Source organism: Betta splendens, chromosome 4 (genome assembly GCF_900634795.4).
Source record: "Betta splendens chromosome 4, fBetSpl5.4, whole genome shotgun sequence".
Taxonomy (NCBI): Eukaryota; Metazoa; Chordata; class Actinopteri; order Anabantiformes; family Osphronemidae; genus Betta; species Betta splendens.
Window position 1 is genome coordinate 20,541,753 of NC_040884.2, and position 20,326 is coordinate 20,562,078.

At 49.6% G+C, this 20,326-nt stretch overlaps 1 protein-coding gene across 2 annotated transcripts in view; it reads right to left on the reverse strand.

The window, feature by feature from the left end:
• cdh7a (cadherin 7a) overlaps nt 1-13,343 on the reverse strand; it is a 63,056-nt gene extending 49,713 nt beyond the window's left edge. The window contains exons 1-2 of one of the 2 annotated variants that reach the window (XM_029147508.3): nt 13,088-13,343; nt 8,294-8,871 (exon numbers count right to left, since the gene is read on the reverse strand). In XM_029147508.3, the coding sequence (XP_029003341.1) occupies nt 8,294-8,530 (237 nt within the window). In that variant the 5' untranslated portion in view covers nt 8,531-8,871; nt 13,088-13,343. Of the gene's footprint in view, nt 1-8,293; nt 8,872-9,137; nt 9,420-13,087 lie in introns of those variants that run through there. The other variant, XM_041070413.2, reaches the window with a different exon arrangement.
• Between the last annotated feature and the right edge of the window lie 6,983 nt (nt 13,344-20,326).

The window sequence follows — 20,326 nt, forward strand, 5'->3', positions numbered from 1 at the left end:
TGAACTCATCTCCTCCACAGAAAATGAATGGGCCAGGTTCCAAGAACAGGATATCTTCACAGAAATCCCTCAAACTTCTCCGGAGCCACTAAATTTAACTGAATTCTCCACTGTGTCAATGCGATATCCACTGGCAAGGAAAAATGGACTAAAGTGGAATGAAATTTGGTCTGAATGAAGGGAGAAATTATGCGTGTTGCACCTTTAGTTTAAATCGTACGTAGGCCAGAACAAATTGTCAGCTTAAGGCTCAGGTCCTTCTGAGTTAAGTTCAGGTTTGAGGAAAATGCTGAAAAAGAAATTGGAAAAAGGGAATCATAAACAGCATGAATACTATATGAAACACAATTCAAATGACATTTTTAAATTTCACACTTGGATAAAGTCCTTGGTTTTGCATGGTAAATTCTCATAGGACTCCAGAGCAACAAAGACAGAAAGTACTATGAAATACTTTCAGCTCCAGCCAAGATCTGCTTATCCCTGATATCCCTAAAATGAATGAATGCACTGGGGTAAAACAATGAGGAGAAACAGAAACGTATTCAGCCACCAGCTATTTTTAATACACTCATTGTGGCTGAGTTTAGACGAATTAGCTTTGGTCTCCAAAAGTGTGATCCTAACTGGATCAAATTTCCAGAATCAGTCATGGGAGTCATGAGGGGAAACGTAATGAGGGGAGTTAGTTATGTTCACTGGAGCATCCAAGTTCTGAATCAAGTCATTATGCTTGTACAGCCGGGCCTGTTCGTCAAACGAGAACAGAGAGCAGGAAAGGTCACTCCTCACATTCTGATCATTTAAATCGTTCGGTCATTTGGCTCAGACTTTGAATGAAACGCCTTAGAACCAACCCAGCAAGAACCAAACGCGGAGGTGAGGTGTTGTTTGTTTCCTATTGTGATGCTAGGGCACGGGTGGTACATGGATATGATCTGGAAAGAATAATGCGCTCGCGTCCCACAAACCGTATCTAACGCTGGTTTGGCTTGACTCCGATTGAATCTCAGCCAGGTGTATCAACCCTGCTCCCTTTATCTGAGAGGCCTGACAAACGTACAAGCAGCAGCAGTACAGTAGGTTTAAACTGTCCAACAAATCCAAGTAGTGCAAATGCAAAGATAAAGGTAGAGGACCTTTAGTCTAGACAGGGAAGAGGGAGCAATTTCAAACAGCACCATCCACTCTGCCCACCTTTTAGTGGCAGGTGATTGACAGGACGCAGCCATTACAGGCCCGAATAAAAGCTCGAATCAAAAGGGAAAAGCTGAAACTTGCTATGATGTAATTAGCAACGACGTGCAATCAAGCGAAATATAAAAAGACTGTAATGAATTCCGCACAATGACTGGAACATGCAAAACAAAGATGGGAATGGTAATTAACGGACTTCCCTGCATTGTGAGCGAGTTCACTGTTTCTCCTGGATGCGGGGCCATTCAAAGCCCAGGAATAAAGTAAAGCATTATGTCCGTGTTCTCCCAGCGCCAAGTGCATTTTTTACACAATGAAGCGCTGACAGTATCTTGGGCTGCAACCAACACGGCCCGCGATTGATAAAATGCACCTCCCAGAGTAAAGGTAGAGCGGCGCCGTGCTGAATCACTGGCATTAGTCCCACGACTGGCCCATACAGTAATACTAATTATGCACGCGTTGCTATTCAAAGCACAGAACACTGGACGAGACCAAAAATTATTAAAAGCATAAAAAAAAAAGATTCCGGGCAGATTATTGAGGAATACTATCAAACTGCGACGCGACGCGCCGTGAATCTTCTGAAGCTGCTTCCCGATTGTGCTGCGCACGGCCCGTGTGATATATATATAAATGAACAGCGCTGATATGGAAATAAGCGCGGTGCGTGTCGTTTACTTTCAACGCAGCTCAAAGTGAGGTTTGTGTGCTTTTGTCATGCTTTCAGAGCTGATGCCAGGGAAGGAGGCAGTGGTGGAGCGGCTGCACTCAGCGTTTCCACCACATGTAGGTCATTTGGGCTCCCTATGGAAATATACCCTGTTTAAGACTAGGGGCTGTGATTCATTATGACCGGATTTAATTACAGCGAGCGGTGGCCAATGCATCCTGGGTTTGAGCATATTAGGGTCTCTCACCCATTGGACGGGGAATGTCTAAAAGGAGGGATCAGAAAGCGTCTGCTGCCGGTGGCTGGAAAGGAGGAGCGGAGGTAAAAGGCTTCAGGTTGCTTCGGTTTCAACACATTTACATGGATGCACACACACGTATAAGCAGATTACTCCGTGTAATCAGGTTACGCAGAGAAAGTTGGATAACTCGATTATGCCCTTTGCTAAAAATGAGCCCGTCTCCCACAAACCTGAGGACGACTCCTGCACCCAAAGACAGGAGGCAGCGATTTCATTAGGGCGACACACAACTAGCTGAAAGTTTGTTAAAGCAAATTTATTGTCAAGAGGAGATAAGTTGGAGCGGCCCAACCTTCATTTTGCCTGATGAAAGTTCACAACCTCCGATTCGGGTGCTTTGGGTTCGCAGTCTGTCCTGAAAGTGGCGTGACTGTGAAGTCTGAACCTTTAACACTAATTGCTTCATGGCCATAACTTTTTTTAGTTCAAATTTTAAAGCACCGTCCCTGTAGCTTTTCCTTTCATTACATTTCTCCTCCCTGGCTGCTTTGCTACTTTAAATTGCATTACGTGTCAGTTTATCAGCCTGTTTGCATTTATTTCCCTTATAGCTGTAATTATGTAATAACAAATCATATAAGACATATTTTTATCAAATCATAATTTCTGCAGAGATTTAGCAATTAGCTTAGCAGTCCCACAATCCTTAGAGGTGAATCCCTGGTTACTGCTGGAGCTCCTCCAGGGTGTGTTTGCTGTGTTCCCTTCAAAACTGGTTTTACATGAAACCACGTCAAGGAACCAGGAAGCGCTTACATTACACATGTCTAAGTAATCAGGTTTCATCTTCACAAATTTAGCCGGGTTAATCAAATTATCCTTCCTCCTGTAACCTGAAAAGGGAAACCTGGTTCCTCGCTCTGATGGATGCGGCTGGAATTAGACTGCAAAGAAAGTGAGAAATAATGTGATTACTATGATGCTCCGGTGTTTGTTAGAGTCGGATTCAGTGGAGTTGTGATAGGCTCAGAAGCCAAGGTCCCACAGGCAGCAGAGGGTAATACATAATGAATCAATCTCAAAACACATTTGACAGAATGAGCAACTCTCTGAAGGTATCAGGAGTAAAGGAGGAATAATAGAGATGGGAAACTCAATAGCTCACTGAGCTTAAGGAAACGTTTTTAATGCCTCAAGTCCTGTCTGCTGGTGTATCAGGCTGTGTGAAAGCCAATTTCAGACGCACTGGACTCAAACTGCTTTCATTTCATATGGCAATACATGAAATGCAATTAGCCAATCCATGAAAAACGAGCTCCGCGGACGTCCGACCGGTCGTGGCTTTTCCGCTCCCAGCGGGTCCGTCTCCAGCTTTTCACCGGCAGAAGCGTAATCTTACGTGTCACAGGATGTAAATAGCCTCGCCCACGTCCTCGTTAAACCATCAAAGCTTTCGGATCGAGCCTTAACCAACTTCATTGTGCCACAGGAGCCGCCAGTCTGCAGCTGAGTCCTGCCACACTCGCTTCATTACTCTGACGTGAGGACCGATGCTTGAACCTGCCTTTACACACAATCGTCTGCAGGCCACCTGTTATCCACTTTGTAGAGAAAATGTGCAGAGATCTAAAACCTTACTTTTTGTGTGCATTCATTCTATGCTCTCAGCACACGCGGAGGACCCCTCTTTAATTATTCAAGATCAGACCTGTTGGGGATGCAGAAAACTCAATACATCAGCGTTTCAGGAAACTTCAGCAACCACATGTTCAGACAAAATAAAACATAAAAAGAAAGAAATAGAGAAATGTTTAAAAAAACACACAAGTTCACACCCAGAACTCCCTCTGCCCACAATATTGCTTAATATTTAATTAAGCTGCAACATTACTCACCGCAAGAGAGATGGTTTATATTATCCTGTACTGTAGATCCAAATGCAGAAATAATGTGCTCTTTTTCTAGCGCAACCGTCATCAGACTGTCATAAATCTGAGGAACTTTGCTGAGGGGTGTGAGACCAGAGCAGAGCGAGTAAATCCCAGCTCTAAATAATAATTTAGGTCCAGGACGAGACAAACAGCCGCCGTAGTCAGTGCAAATATGAGAAGTAAATCAGGGCACGGCCCACGCGGTCTGGTGACGGGCCCATCACCTTTAACCAGCTGTGACCAGGAACCTGTCTGAACCAGTAAAGCGTTTGTATTCCTCCAGGTGCTTCAGCTTCCTCCCACAGTCCAGAGCCATTCGGCTCATTGGTGACTCTGAATTTACCATAGCGACGTAAGTGATGGATGGACGGACGGACGCATGGACGGTTCTGCTTCCATCCATAGTGTCTGTTTCTATTTTGATTCGGTCTCCGTACTGACTTTGCTCTGACCTCCTACTTGACTTTGACTCAAACTTTACTGGACTCTGTCTAAAAATTGTCCTCCTGATCCTTTTGCCCTCGCGTGTGCTTGTGTGTGTGTGTGCTTGTGTGTGTGTGTGAGGGAGAGCGAGAGAGAGACGGCGCCAGCGTGAACAGCGCTCTCCTCCTCTCTCCTCCCGTCCTTCCTCCCACCCGGCTCCTAACAACCCTCTAGTCTGGTTTATGCTGCGGTTCTCATCCTCTTTGATTCTCTGGCTCAGATAAAGGCTTTCCCACCATCCCACAGGCCCCCAGGACGCCTCATGAGCTCCCCGCTCCGCGAGCTCTCGTCCCTGGGTACCGCGCCTATGATGTCCCCCCCCACCCGTCAGCTTAAATCACCCTCCTCCACGGCTCGACATGCTGCTCTCTCCACTCCCCAGCTGCGCCGCCGCGTTTGCGGCACCAGCGAGTGTGAGTGGATGCTATTGAGACTGACCTTTGCAGCAGCGCCCTGTGCTCCATGATTGTAACCCATTCGACAGTGAGCGTCTAATAGAATGCTAATGAAGCATCGTGCATAGTAACACGTTGGGTTCACTCCATTGTAATTATGTGTGGGACAACTCCCGATGCCCATGATGCATATTGTTTGATTATTAAACCGAATTACTGTCAAGCGCAGCGCCGCGTCCCGGCTACGAGGTCGCACATTACTCATGACGCATGTTCATAAAACGTTTAATTGTTGTCAGGATAAACACAACTGGCTCCTACTGTATCCCTTGTTGGGAGGGTGAGAAAGAACATTTCCAGTTCCTTGCAGCTTCGGAGACAAGTGCTTTTTTTCCCCCCCGACCACATCGGAACATTTGACAACAACCCAGGAGAAATGCTTCCATCGAGAGACGCTTTCCATTTTCTCCGCTCTCATCGGGGCACTTTCATTTGTATTGGAAGAAATCCTTTTGTGAGCGGAGCAGGAGAGCACGCGCTAATGCCGCCTGAATGCAGCCTGAATTATAAGGTGAAATAAGTCCATCCATTACTCGGATGGTTACTCCGGCTGCCAATTTTGAAGACATCTCTATAAATAAGTGAGATTCAGCATAAGTGTGTGTGTGTGTGTGTGAGTTTGTACCTCCTGCGATCTGAAGCAGCACTCTTCCTCAGAGGCTTTGAATTTCTCCACTCGCACATAAACAGATCTATGAAGGAGTCCCTAATAGTGTGGAGCCGCAGCTTTACGCGGCATATACGGCATGCAGGGCTGCTGTTAACAAAAAGATCTAAACACAGATTTTGCATATTACAAACCCGCACGCCTGCTTATTCAGCAGAAGCCACAGATCTCTGTGTTTCAACACTTGCAAATATTTAGTCACACGCATACCCTGCAGAAAATGTTAATCGCATCATGTTTACCAGTAAGTGTTTGTTAAGTGGATGAGTTGCTCGCTTGTTTAAATATGTGCGTCACCAATTTGCAGCGGAGGCTGTGGTTCTTTAATGCATGCCTCCACTGGCGTGATGTGACTGCCGCTGATTCCAGGCCAGCACACTTACCCAAGGCACGGTGCCAAAGCATAATGAGATATTTGGTTGTGAAATTCTGAATCTGACAGAACGCATTAAAGCCGAGCAGACTGCAGATGCATAGGAAGCGGCGCCGCCAAAGTGATGACTTCCCATTTCCTAGCAACTATATCATGTTTCCCTTCGCTTCCAGCCAAACCGACGGCCAAACTGTGCAGCGGCTGCTCCGTTGTTTGGACACAGCTCCTCATTGTTTGTCATGTTGGATTCCTGGCTGCGTCTGACAAGAGCAATTACAGGTCACGCCACTCTGCTGGTTTTGCATATAACCTACTGGGACTTTTAACGCTGAGCACGGAGAACGCGCTGCTTGAGGATTTCATTTCCAGCGAGGTCATTTTCCCGACACGTCGTGAGGTCAGGGTTCACCGCCCAGGCCTTTTACAGCAGCGGTGATCCCCAACGAGCGCGCACACGCACACACGCACACACACGCACACACACACGCACACACACACGAACACGCACACACACACACACACACACACGAACACACACACGAACACGCACACACACACACACTGACAACTATGATCTAAGGGAACAAATAATTTGACAGCTTCTTGGGCTCCCAGGCAGCCTGCTCTGCCCATGGGGGGTAAATGAATCTGATTTCTCAGACTTCTGAAAGGGTTAGACTGCGCTCGTGCACGAGGTCAGATGTAAAGATGGAGCCAGGTTGACGTTTTATGTCGCGCCTGCTGCTGTTGCCCCGGAATGAAACGGTCCAATTCGCGTGCGGATAAAATGTGAACTACCACCTGTTAGAAGCGGGTTTGCAAATGAGTTTGTGTACATTTCACGCAGATCCGCAGACCTCTGCACAGCAGTGAATGAGTAATCAGCCAGTCGGTGTCCTTGGGGATTCACCAACAGAAGCAATCTAACACAAGCTTGTGATAAAGAAAAGGAGCACTTAACATCGCAGACTGTTGTGCTGGCCCCGCTTCTTCAGCGCTCAAATGGCCAACGCAGGACTAGGATGAATCGCTGGGAATCAAGGACCAGCGTGCCGATGATCATGAGCATCACATGTAAGCGATATCAGCTGCAGCACAGGTCAGCAGAGGCGCCGCGTAAGCCGCCGTGGATTAGAAATGACCTTTGGGTGAACCCCAGTGCTCATTCTGATTTAGATGCTCTCCTGCAGCATCCCTCTGGCAAAACCGGGGAGGAGAACAATAGGACAGTCAAATGTATCCTAATTCCAGCTGGAGACGCTAATCCAGTTCACAGACAGCAAGGAAATGGGCTTGTGAGAGCAGACCCGGCAAATACATGCAGATGAGAATGATTATCCTGCAGATGAGCGGAAAGATGAAAACTAATTTAATAATAAGACCAGAAAATTCTCCAAGATAACAGGGATCTAGAGACCAATCCGAGACCCATCTGGCCTGCGCAGCACACGCTGCAGCCCCATTCTGTTTGTGCAAACCCAACCCACCGACTCACAACCAGCCATTTTAATAAATGTAGATCAGAGTAAAATGGGAAAAGTCATTGCGTGCCACAGTTTGTTTGTTCGATGTAGTTTCTCTATATTATTCTGTTTCTACTTTATTATTTGGCTTTGTGAAAACAATAATATTAATAGTGTTTGTTTTATTATTAGATACTTTTCCAAAGCGCCCGAGGACCTTTCCCACCTTTGGTCTCCACCAGCGGATGTGTGAACAGCTCCGCGGCGTTAGCACATCTGATGATTAGTCACTTCCTCGCGCTAACTTTGCCATTTGTGCCTGGCTTTAAATGTCATTTGGAGGCTTTCGTACTTATTTACCTGCCAAAACAAGCATTACTTTGATCTATCTGCTTGTACTTTGGCAGAACAACTACAGTACAAAGACACATTTGAGTAATATATACCTTTTCCAGGGACTGATTACCATGCAAATTACCTTGTCACATTGTTTGCCAGCGTCTAAGCTAAACCTGCACATTTGCACAAGCACATACTTCAGCCTGGCTTGAATATAAAGCAGAGGATCTTCTCATGCAGTTTGCATTTTGCAGTTCTTGTTTGTTTACCTTTTTATATAGGGCACTGGGAATATATGCAACTCTAAAACTGCGTGCTGTCCCAGATTCTGAAGCCATTATGCAAAGTGGTTATCGATCGGTCTGCTACGTGCACAGGTGCACGAAACCTGGAGCCACAGGTGCAAAGGCAGGATGTGTTTACCCAAACTGTGAGTCAGTCGCGGCCGACGTCCGGCGGCGAACGGCTTACCTTGCCGACGTAGAGCGGCTCGTTGCCCGTGTACTCCTCCAATACGAAGAACTGGTTCCAAACCCAGCTGCGTCTGTGCCTGTTCAGGACGTCCCAGGGGTCTGGAGCCGAGCGCGGGGACTTCTCCAGATCCCCAGAGCTGGGCTGCAGCCCCCAGCAGCTCCCGTCCCACAGGGGGAACAGGAGCGCCAGGAGAGCGAGGGCTCTGCGTATGCCTGAGCAGCACCACCCCATCATCTGGGCCCCCTCCAGGACGGCACGGAGGCCAGGAGAGGAGCGAAAAAATAAATAAAGATGGGGAGAGAAGCTGAAATGTCAAAACGCTCTGGGTTTTATCCACACGGTCCTGACCCTGTGCTTCAGCGGGAAGCAGGAACAGTCAGGCCCGGGAAAAAAAAAGCGCCAAAATGAGTCAAGCTCTGCATTTCGCTGCGTGACGGCTCTTCCTTCTGTCCTGATTGGAGGATAAAAGTCGGGTAATTCCTTCCACTTCGGAGCCCGAGAGTTGACATTAAAGCTGGCTAACAGGGTCAACGGCAGGCAGGGAGGCTGCAGCACGGAGGCTGTATAATTGGCACCTATCACAGCAGAGACAAAGACACAGAGGAGAGAGGAAAGAACACACCGTCAGCAAAAAGGCCTGCGTGACCGCAGTCACTTTAGACGGCGAGTAATGTGCCTGCTGATGCAATGATAATGACATTTTTCATCAATCATGAAAAAAAATGGTCAAAAACGAACAGACAGTAAATACAATCAAGTTAATGTCCTTCACCTCACGCGGGCACACAGAAAGCGGGCGAGGTCAAAATATTAATAAGGATAAGATGGAGAAGGAAATGACCTGGTTTCTCTGCTCATACGAAGAACGGCGGCTGCGTGGAATAACAATCAAACGCCATTCAAGGGCTCCCAATTACCCGGGCGATACCTCGCCAAGGTCGTGCTTTTGTCACATTTCCTCTGTATACGATCGCGGCTCGATGGCGGCGGCGGCCACGCTAACAAGCCACGCCATCCGCGCGCCGGGCTCCCGTCGCCGAGGATTAAAAATAAACGGGAGCTGTCAGCGGGCGCGGCGGCCGGAGCGCCCGTGACCTCTGCTCCCAGCAGCCCCGGCGCCGGGCCGGGCGCACGCGAGGGGGATCTGTCGCCCCGCCGCCGTCACGCCGTGACAGATCCCCCCCCGGACGCCGGGCCGCGCCGGCTCGTCAGAGCGCGGGAAAGCGTCAGCGCCTGACAGATAATGTTCTCGGTGTCACAACACATCCTGACAGTCCTGAGCAGTTGAGCAATTACAAAACAAAACAGCAAAAAAGCGCTCCGTAATATTCCCGGTATTATCTGTATAATTTGACGCGGAACGGCGCCAACGAGCTCCCGCAATAAATATTTTGAGAGAGGGACGGCGGAAACACTCCAGCGAAGCCGGCGAGGCTGAGGCAGCGGTGCATGCTGGGAAATTTATGCATCATCTTGGGACGCTACTGACTCAGAAATGCCATTTAAACTTCTGAAAGGAGATGTTTAGAAAACTGAGAGCTCGACCGCGCGTCTATTTATTTCCGCGCTGACCTCTCTTTCTCTCTCCTCGACGCCGAGTATTGGCAGGGCCCTGGACGAGGAAGGTAATTGCTTTGGCATACAGTGACCTCTTTCTTCCCACACAGATTCTCCAGCTCTCATTTCACTTCCTCTCCGCCCCCCCCCCCCTCGGCAAAATAAAAAGCGCTCAGCACACACATCCTGTGGAAGCGATTTGTTGTACTTCACCACGGCAAACTCATTATCCAGCTGCTAATTAACATGGAAATAAGTCACAACAGCATGATTGTCACCTCTGCAGACACCTATAGGCGTGTGCGAGGCGTCCCCCCAAAACATGAAATGTGTTTGAAACTTTTATTGCAACACCCTAAAATTATCGATTTTTTTATTTATTTTTTACTCCCTGTTTTGCATTTCTGGAAAAGAACAAATAGGACGAATCCTCCTACATACAGAACCTCGCTCAAGGTGTCAGGAAGCCGTGGAAACACTCAAATCTCATCTGCTTGTTTAATAAAGTCAAATCCTCTCTGATTCCAGCTGCTAGAATGTGTTCATTTGGCTCTGTTCCGTTGCCATAAATTAAACACGTGGCCCGGTTTGGACGTCACCTTCAGCTGTACAAAGTCTTGTGCGTTTGGCATTTTCCGACCCCCTTGATATGAACCCAGCACGAACACGAACACACACACACACACACACACAGGCAGATTCAAAGTCGCTGCCTCTGTATGACAATTTAATGGTAGAGGTGGAAAGTGGAGCAGATCTGGCTGCGGGGCAGCACGAGTTGTGAAGGCAGGTTGCAGCTCCGGTGCTGTGGGAAGAGAAGATCAGCGCGGGGTCAGGTCGAGCCGAGCGGCCGAGTTAATGCCTCTCGCCACGCCGGACCCTCAGCGCCGGCGTCCGGCGTGCTGAGGAGAACGCCGCTGCGCGAGAGACGAGAGCGGCCGATTTAATGGGCGTCTAATTACGAATGCATTTACTCCCTAGAAAATAAAAAGCGCGGTGTGAAACTCGCTGCTCTACTGGCGAACAAAAAGCAGATGTGGCACGAGCGACACGTCCTCAGGTGACAGAGATAAACAACCTGGACGCAGCCGAGCAGGCCGAGGCCGGGCCTGGCGCTTCCTGCGAGGACTCGTGCCCGCGGTAACGAGGCCCGATGTCTCCCGGCGCAGACAAACACCAGCAGGAAGGAAGAGGCCGGAGGAAACGACAAGGATTCCACCAAACGGGGGGAAACACAGAGACGGAGCTCCAACCGGCAGACATCAAACCGCCTATTGTAGCCTTCTGTTGAGTAGCTGGGGAGGGTCACACCGCCTTAACACACTGTCAGTGTGTTGGTGCCAACCGCTCGAAATGCTTCAGTTGCTTTTTCCACCCTGCAGAGAGAATCAAACCGAGGCTCCGTCTTATCATTTAAAAAGATATTCACCGTTTGGCTTTTTCTCTTTAGCAATTGCGCCTTTCATCGCGGCCTGCGGTGGAGCTCCTGCGGGGAGCCAGACTCATTGCTGGCCGGTGTCAGAGTGATAGTGGTGAATTAAGTGAAAATGAGCGATAACGTCGCGCATGTAAAGCCCCCCCCCCCCGCGCTCGTCCGCTCGTCCTGCGGCTCCGTTCCTTCTACACACCGTCCTAATCCCATTTGCCAGAGCCACAACAGGATTAGCAGGGCCACGGTGCCCGCTAACCTGCCACACGCTGCTTCTGATCCATGTTCTCCTCAGTCCTTGTCTACGTGCACTCACGGGCCACGCACAGCGCAAACCTCGGGCAATTAAAGCCTGAGACACTTCATAAAGACGGCTGATGGTGTATCAGAAGCATGAGGCGCAGTCAGAGTAGAGTTTAGAATCAAACAGCCTGTTTTGGATCTTCTTGTCTTGTGTGTGGTCATCTACTGCACGATGACCCTAAAGGATTTACAAACCAGTCTTGAACCCGGGTTCTGTCAAAGCACCCCCCACCACCACCACCACCACCACTCCGAGATCCACCTCATCCCTCACATTTGAATTCCCCTCAAACACTGTGTGCAGCACAGGAGACGCACGCAGCGTCAGTGAGTTTCACACCTACGAACAAGCGATGCAGCGGCGCTCGAAGGCGGCGACGAGGACGCGGTGGAGCGATTAAAAATGTGATCGCTTGTGAAAATACTATAAAACAAAGACTGTCTACAAAAGTGCAGGCGGAGAATCAGTAAATTAAAAAAGCAATGATTTAAAGAGTCGCTCTCTGGTTTGATTTCATTCTTGACAGGTGCAAAAAATACTGCTGGTCTTAATTTGAATAATGTTTTTCCAAGGTCTTGAGGTCCTCATATAGAAGCTTATCTCACCATTCTGATGGCTTCAGCACTATACAGTGCATCATACAGCATCTAAACTATGTCCTGTAGCAAGCCATTGGTTTTCTGCAGAGAAACCAACCAGCACTTACATAATTTATCAGTTTTCATAAGTTGCTTTATTGTCTATTGATCCGTGATGCGTTTTTTCATCAAACAAATGGAACATTGTGCCAATTTCTGCTAAGCCTTCACTTCCACTGCAGTTATTAGTTTCATGAATTTCCTCGAAACACAATATCCAGAGCATGTCCTTTTAATTTAGAGAGGCTTAATTCCTAATCTGATTCATTTTATTCTGTCTTGACGGTTTTTTTTTTTTTTCCTTTTTTTGCTTCTTTGCAAAAAAGATGATTTTGCAGCGCCGCTGTGGACTCGCAGCCTTTGCTGTGTAAATCAGCAGGTGCCCCTCGGTGCCGCTGATGTGACTTGACTGATTTGACCCTTCTGTTCGGTATCAATCACTGCGCATTAGCTGTCACCACCTGCGCGACGCAGAAAAAGTTCGCAGGGCGCACCTGTTCCCGGATCAATGAGACGTTTCCTCCGTGAAGAGGGAAAAAAAACGCAGCTCGCTCCATTAAAAGCCATCGATTACACATCCCAGCAACTTCAGCTTTTAGAGAAATAAGCCAGAAGGGGACGGAGGACGGAGGCGAATGAGCACGTGATGGGAATCGGGCAGCATCAAAACACCGACTGTGAGCGCCCGCCGCAGAAAAGCCGTGTCCCCAGAATACTAATGACGGGATAAGCGACGGGACAATAAACGCACAGAATATCCAAGTGGAGCATACATTAACTTGGGCGCGTTGTGGAAATGAAGAGCGCGACACATGGCCGCAACAGCCGCCGCTGCGCCGCGACGATCCACTGGAATTACTCACCAAAAGAAGAGGGGACAACTTCACGGACGGCGCCTGGCGCTAAAAGTTGCGCTTTTTTCTCCCTCCACGCTGCGCACGGAGAGGGGGGGAGAAAAAGCGTACGTCGAAATGAAGAGTTCAAAAGTGTTGATGGTGAAATTAGTCCTGGTGGCGGAGCTCGGCTGCCGGAGGTCGGCGACTGGATCGCGCGTAAAATGCTCACCCTTGGCAGAGATGTGGGAAGTGTGATCTCTCTCTCTCTCTCTCTCTCTCTCTCTCTCCCCCTCCCTCCCCTCTCTCTCCCCCTCTCTCTGTTTATCCTGCGCAGTGCTGCTTCTGCTTCTGTGCAGGGATCCCCAGCTGCGGGGTTTCGTGCGTGTTATCTATCTGTCGCTTACACGGGCAACTGGGGACGCGCGGCAGCGGCGCGGGGAGACGAGGAAACGGAGACGCTCCGCTCTCATCTGAGCCAAACGCTCCGCCGACCGCAGTTGAGAGAGAGAGGGAGAGAGAGAGAAACAGAGAGAGAAACAGAGAGAGAGCCTATCGAAATAGTTTGACCAAAATAAGTTGGCGGGGAGGGAGCCAGAAACACACGCAGCGCTTCTGGCAGCGACGACGAAAAACCAAAATTTCCAAACGTGCCAAGACTTTGGCAGCAGATGGCTGCGCGTTCCGTGAAATGGTTTCCTCGCTGCTGATTAGAATCCCAGGAAAAAATGACTATTTGTTGCATTAAAATTGCATCTTGTCTAAAAATCCCATTCAATAATTTACCGGGCGTCTTTTTTTTCCTTAATGTTGCCGTCTTCACACGATTCACACTTTCCAGATATTTGGGCTCGTTCTGTTGCGAGTTGAGTTTTTCATCCAATTAGCCGCACACTGAGCGCGTGTGCGGTGACAGAGGAATGCAGCGTGAGGCTGGCCTCTCTAAACCACCGCACCTCCACTCTGTGCTCGCAGACCCTCCAAACCCGCCGCTATTACTTACACTCCTAATTAGTGACAGTAAACATACAGTGTGCAGCAGCCTCTGCAGTTAATAAGCACATGCATCTGCACAGGGAACAGCGCTGTTCTCCTCAAAGCCTTGTCAAAGTCAACAGTTTCACTTTTTTTCCTGCAGGTGGTTTACATTTATACATTTGTTTCAAAGTGCACGGCTGATTTCACATTTCCAATTTCGGTTTGAACACATTCCTGGGCATTAGTCACAAATGGATTATCCTCTTTGTGTTTTTCAACAGATATTTGCATGTTTGGAGGCAGAATATATTACAGTAGTGCTGCTGTTTTTGTCTTCTCTGTCTGGAAGGGAGCAGTGACCCAAACTAATAGAAAGAGCAGCCTCTGTCTGTCATACCTGGAAGAGCAGTTGGCAAGGCTGGAATTAGAGGCAGTGGAAGAGCCGTGTTATTGTGGGAAAGCAGGAGCTGAAACACCAGAATAAAAAAGCGTTTAAATGAAGACGAGGGGAAGCTAAAGGACGCGTGCGGTAGCAGAGGTGAGGAGGCAGCAGTTCAGCTGCTGAGTTATTTAATTGGGGAGTGACATTGGGAGCTGGGCTCGTCAGCTCCTCGCCATCAGTCACTGAGGTGACGCCCCCCCCCCCCCCCCCCCCCCGCGTCCTCCTGCCTCCGGACCCCGGCGTTTAGCTGCGACCTCTGCTCACCTGTACGGCCGCGCTCCCCGGTGGCGCTGAGCTCCGCGGGTCCGTCCTAACAAGCTAAACGGGGCAAAGATGCTGCAGCGAAGGGGGCCTCAATGGAATATGACCTTCACATGCAACCTGATTAGGTTTTTGCATATTTACCCCTATGTGGCATCGGGCTGCACGTGTTTATGTTGCTCTAATAGCATCAGGGCTGAAGTACTTGCTCATCAACACCGCCCCTCGTGTCCATTTGAATCCCTCTTCAGCTTCTCCACTACGTCTGCTTCCAGCCCACACGCATGTCAAAGCCATGTTCAGCGGCTCCACTCGCTTCTTCAGCAGCTTGTAAGCCGCTTTAAGCCGTTCCACCCCGACCCGGGCCGCGGTGCAGCGCCTGCGTCCAGGCCGAGCTACAGCGGCAGCCGCGTCCGGCTCCGGCGGCTGCTCCTCCAGGGAGCAGGAGCGCGCGACCACCGCCGCTGCATAATTCCGCTCAGCATAATTGCATGTGAGGTCCGCGGGTCTGTGGCTCAGGAGGAGCCGGTCCCACCGGCCTCAGACCACAGCGGTTCCGCCGCCAGGCCACTTGCTTCACACTGCATGGCAAAGCTCATAGCATTTCAGTGTACGGGCAACTGCACAGTGATGATAATGAACCACACTGATCCGAATATTAATCGTAATCGTAATAATAATCGTAATCAGGCTGTTCACTGGTGCTGTGGCTAAGAGACACTGAGTCTAGTGGCGTCACTGCAGCTCCCTCAGAACCTGAGGGTCTTTGTTCCTGTGTCTGAGGTTCCCCTCAGAGAGCAGCCAAGAACTGTACAAGACAAGGATAAGTTATAATGCGTATGGATTAGCCCTCATACCCAGAAAAGAAGTGGCTCAATTGATCAGCAATGTTAATTGCTGTTCAATGTCTGGCCTGCTAAGAGACAGCTGACATTATAATTCCAGTAACTGCCTTTCACTGTCATTGGAAACAGATGATTGTAACATTGATTAGCCAATTTCAGCTCTAAACAAGGTATTGATTTCCCCAGTGAACATTTAAAGAAAACATGCTGCCGCGCTCACGGCTCCTCGCGAGTTGCGTTCGCTGCCCGGCACGCTTTTCTCCGCTTTAGTGGAAGATGGAAATGTTTTGACACCAGTTTAAATCCACGTTCACTCCTTTTTTTTAATGAAAGGAGACTTGTGGTCGTTGCCTCCTTTAGTCTTCACACACTGATTCAAACCAGTGACCTTTATCACACCACAGTCTGGAAGGTGGGTTGTGATTGATCAACAAGCTGAACTCTACTTAGCCGCTGATCTAATTCATTGAGGTGTTTGAGCTCACGTTTTGCTGCTAACCCCGGACACGAGGACCAGCCTCTCGGCTGGGGTTTTGCATAACGCGCTGTGCGAACGTGCGTTTCTTCCACACAGAGCTCACGGATCACAGGCTGCACAGCGGCCTTGATGTTCAAGGGGACAGGCCTGTGAAGTCGACGTTCCCCCGACTCCGGCGCCATGGCCGAAATAAAAAAGCGCGGCCCATTTGCATACGCCGCATCAAAACATCAAAACATGTCTCCTTCTCCCCTTCGCGAAGCAGGGATTTGGACTAATCATCCGGCAAGTATTGAGCGATTACATTTTCATCAAATGCAATGCAGGAGGGTCGAAAGATCAAGTGATCTAATGGATGACCTAATCACGGGGGATTGGCTCTATCGATTCCGATGGTCATATTCTCATTGTCTATCAGGCCGCGGGAGCTGGAGGCGGATACAATCTCTCTCTGGCTGAAACTACCACATTGGAGGAAGCCTCATTCAGATTACACTAATTTAGCCCATACCTCTCCGGTTCCCCCGGGGGTTAAATAGATTACCGGGGAGGAATGGCAATCCTGCTGAGTTGCAGCTTAGAACTTGACTTCCAGTGGGTGAGACTCGGAATAATTTACTGTAACAGGTTTTTATCAAGCCGACCCTTTTTCCACCCGGCAGCTCGCGGGGCCGTACCTCTGCCCGCTCCCCACCATATATAAATTGTCTTAATCCTCATTGATATACGGCGTGTTGAAAACGATGTCATGCTTGCAGATGCAATTTTGCCCGCAAGCAAAATTATGACTTGGCGGATGGTGAGACTGGCTGCCAACGCTGCAGAGACAGTCATTCTTCAAGGACAATCTCCTGCATCTGTGTGAATAATCAATGTTACTGAAGGTTTATCATAAACGCGTGGCGTCTGTCACGCAGCGTCACCGCGCGGCCCGAGGAGCCGATCGCGGAGGAACATCCAGGAGTTCGGGGCGGAGAGGCCTTAAAAATAGAAAAAGAAAACATCTGGGTAAAGAGTTGAGATTGAGAAGAGCTGCAGATAACAGACGAGCACATAGGTCATTCAGCAATTTCCCTCCAGACGCGTCACAGCAGGTTCTGAGAGAGGAACGTCTCACTGCAGACAGACGTGTTCATTCACCCCGGTTTGTGTCGACCCAGACGGCGTCCTGATCCGAATCCTAATGACACAGCGCCTCAGCGCCAGCGTTTAGTGGTCGGCGTGTCACAGAGCAGCGGAGCCGTGGCGGCTCGGGCTCCGCTCCCAATTCACACCCGAATCTGCACCTACCGAACCCACGAAAGGGGAAATAAGGGTGCAGAGCAGCTCCTTCCTGTGGACACGGCCCAATATTAAACACTGCGTGAAGCAGTATCACCGGCACCAAACAGGGCTTCTACTGCAGGTTCCTGGTTTGTTTTAGCTAAAGGCCTCTGACAGACTGAGTTTAAGAAGGGTCTTTCTGGTCATGGGGGTCGTTGCAAATGTTGGGATTTCGCTTTTTGGCCCAATATGAGGCAATAAAACCGCCGTTGTCTCAGCGATCAGAGCTTTACTCCCACTGTACAACAGAAATCTACTGCGACGGTGGAAGCCTCACGCAACCACGCTCAACCTGAAACAACCAGGTGAACACATAAAACCTAAATACAAGCAGAACATCCAAATCTCTGCAGAGGAAACACCACAGAACTTTCCTCTGGCCTCTGCTTTCGCGTGTTTAGCTGCTCCATTGCGTCTGGCGTTCAGCATTCCCAGCAGCATTCCCAGGTTTAACGTGGAATATCAGCATACAGCGCTGCCTCTCAGTCCTCGCTGATTGCGCCTCAGATTGCATTTGTATTCGTGTCTAGTTTATTTGTTGCTCCCTCGGCAGCCATGTTTTCAATTAGTCGCTCCCTGAAAGGTGGCAAATGTTCCAAGGTTTTGACAGCTCGTCCTGACTGCACATCACCCAGATGCTTTCCTTTTGTGAAAAAAAGAAAGGGAAAAAAAAACCAAACCAGGGGAAATAATGTCACCTTGTGTTACACTATACAGTGAAGACGAAATAAAGAGCCGCACAGCGAGAAAGCACAAACAAGACAGAAGCGAGGACAGGAAGAGACGGAGACACAGATGAGGAGCGGGAGAGGACGGCGCAGGAGAAGGAGGCAACGGCACTGGCTTTGTGATGACAGTCTTCTCTCCTATGGAGGAGAAGATGTGTGTTCACATGCTCCAGTACTCAGGCTGAAAAAGCCCGGCCTGCTGCATTCACTCCAGCTGAGCAGCACCACTCATGGTTGCCTGCTTGGCAAAGAGCTTGTTATCCCCAGCCCTTCATCCGCTCGCTCCTCTTCCTCCCCACACCGCGAGCATCTGCATTCTGTTTGCTTCAACAAGTCCCCATGTTTCCCCGCCGCCGCCGCCGCGTTACGGGGGAAACAAACAGAGTCTGTCTCCGCGTCAGGTGAACACGAGCGGACGCCGCCTGCTCGACCGGCCGGCGCCGCGTCCTGATCCCCCAAAACCGGCTCCGCTTTAGTCAGGCTGAACCCGCGGAAAGGACTCCCCGGCCTCAAGAAGAGGGAAATGAACAGTGATAATGTGATGGGCTCCATCAAGCAACAAGTGTCAGATGGGGATACACAGGCGCACGCGGAGAGCCGGGTCGGCTGGCTACTGGGTAATGAATGTCAGTAGGAATCTGTGAGAGGGATAACAGATCTGCTTCCTCTTATCAGGCATATTTCAAATGTTTCTCATTAGCTCAGAGAGTCTCTTCTGCCCATTACATTTTCTCCTCTTGCTTATGTGAATGGGATCGTTTGAGCCAGAAACACTTGCTGAGTCAGTGGGTGGAGGCCGATCGGCACCAAGTACAGTACAGTAGTATTTCATGAACGGGGAGCGAATGTAAAGCAGGGCGTTGTTTTAAAAAGACACAGAAGACGGAGTTCAGAGCAGGAACAGGAGATTATGTTTAAAATGAGTAAATGAGGACAAATATTTGCTGTCAACGGTGGAATGGTTTAATTCCTCAAAACGCCTGGTAATGAAAGGGAGCGACACGCATCGTTATGAGGCGCTCTGTGTCTGAGGAGAAAGGATGGAGCCGCCCAATCTGCCTTTTGTTAATTGTTGATTTCCCGCTGGGCTTGGAGTGAGCGTCCCTCTAGTGAGCGTCCAAGCTCCACTACGGCGGATGGAACACATACTGTACTGTACGTCCACATATGGCGTCAGAGCCGGGCCAGACTCTTACTGTACGATGGGGGGGGGGGGTTCCTCCTAATGAGGGCACTGTAGGAAGTGGAGTAGAGTGTTTGAACCATTTGCTTTCCATCATTTCTGCACGTGCAAGGATGCGAATGTGATGTGTCTCCTTTGACTTTCCAGTCATGCGTCCGTCTTCATCCATCGCAGGTCATCACGGGTCCGTTTAAAATGACCAAAGTTACACTTTTCAGTCCAGAGAATTGACAAAGCTTCACAGATGGGAAAAAAGAGAGGACGGTAATAATAAGAGGAGGAAGATGACGAATGGAGACAAAATCCACTGGGTGCAATCAGACTGATTGTTGCCGTAAAAGTCGCATCACAAAACACAGGTTTTTATTACTTTGTCCTTAACTTCAACGCTTCAGTTCCTCGTGTGAGAACAAACCCACGTTCTAAATGAGTCCTCACTTCTCAGAGGGTTTGTCCTGGGAGCCTTTTTCCAGGCAGGGCCCCGTGGTGTTTCATGGTTCAGGAGGCTGCCAGGGCCACACGGGCTTCAGCTGACAGGACCCCCCCCCCCCCATCCTCACCCCCCACCCCCCCGCTGCCAGGACGGAGGCGGCGCTCTGAGTGGACACCCGGTGACAGCGTCCGCGTCCATCACCGCCTTCATTTCCTGCGCTCCACCATTGATCCCACGGCCGCGTGACGTTACTGACACTTTCTTTTAATCTGCTGCAAAGAGCTTGACCTCCGGGGCCGCGACTCCTGAGGACGGGAGCAAACTCTGGAAGCCACGCTTGACGGAGACCCACCAGCACAGTCGCAGACGTTTGCGTTGGGAACTTGTTTAGCTCCGACGGCGACGATCCCACGGGAGAAAAGGAGAAAGAGCAACGGTGAGCGAAATGCAAAACGAAGGGGACGGGCTGCACACGCGACGGCCTATTAACAGAGCAGCGCTGCAAATTATTGCTTCGCAGGAAGGCGCCGGCGTATAATTTCCTGGCGGACGTCTGAAAAGCCGGGGAGTGACGTCGACGCGAGCCACTTCGCCGCCG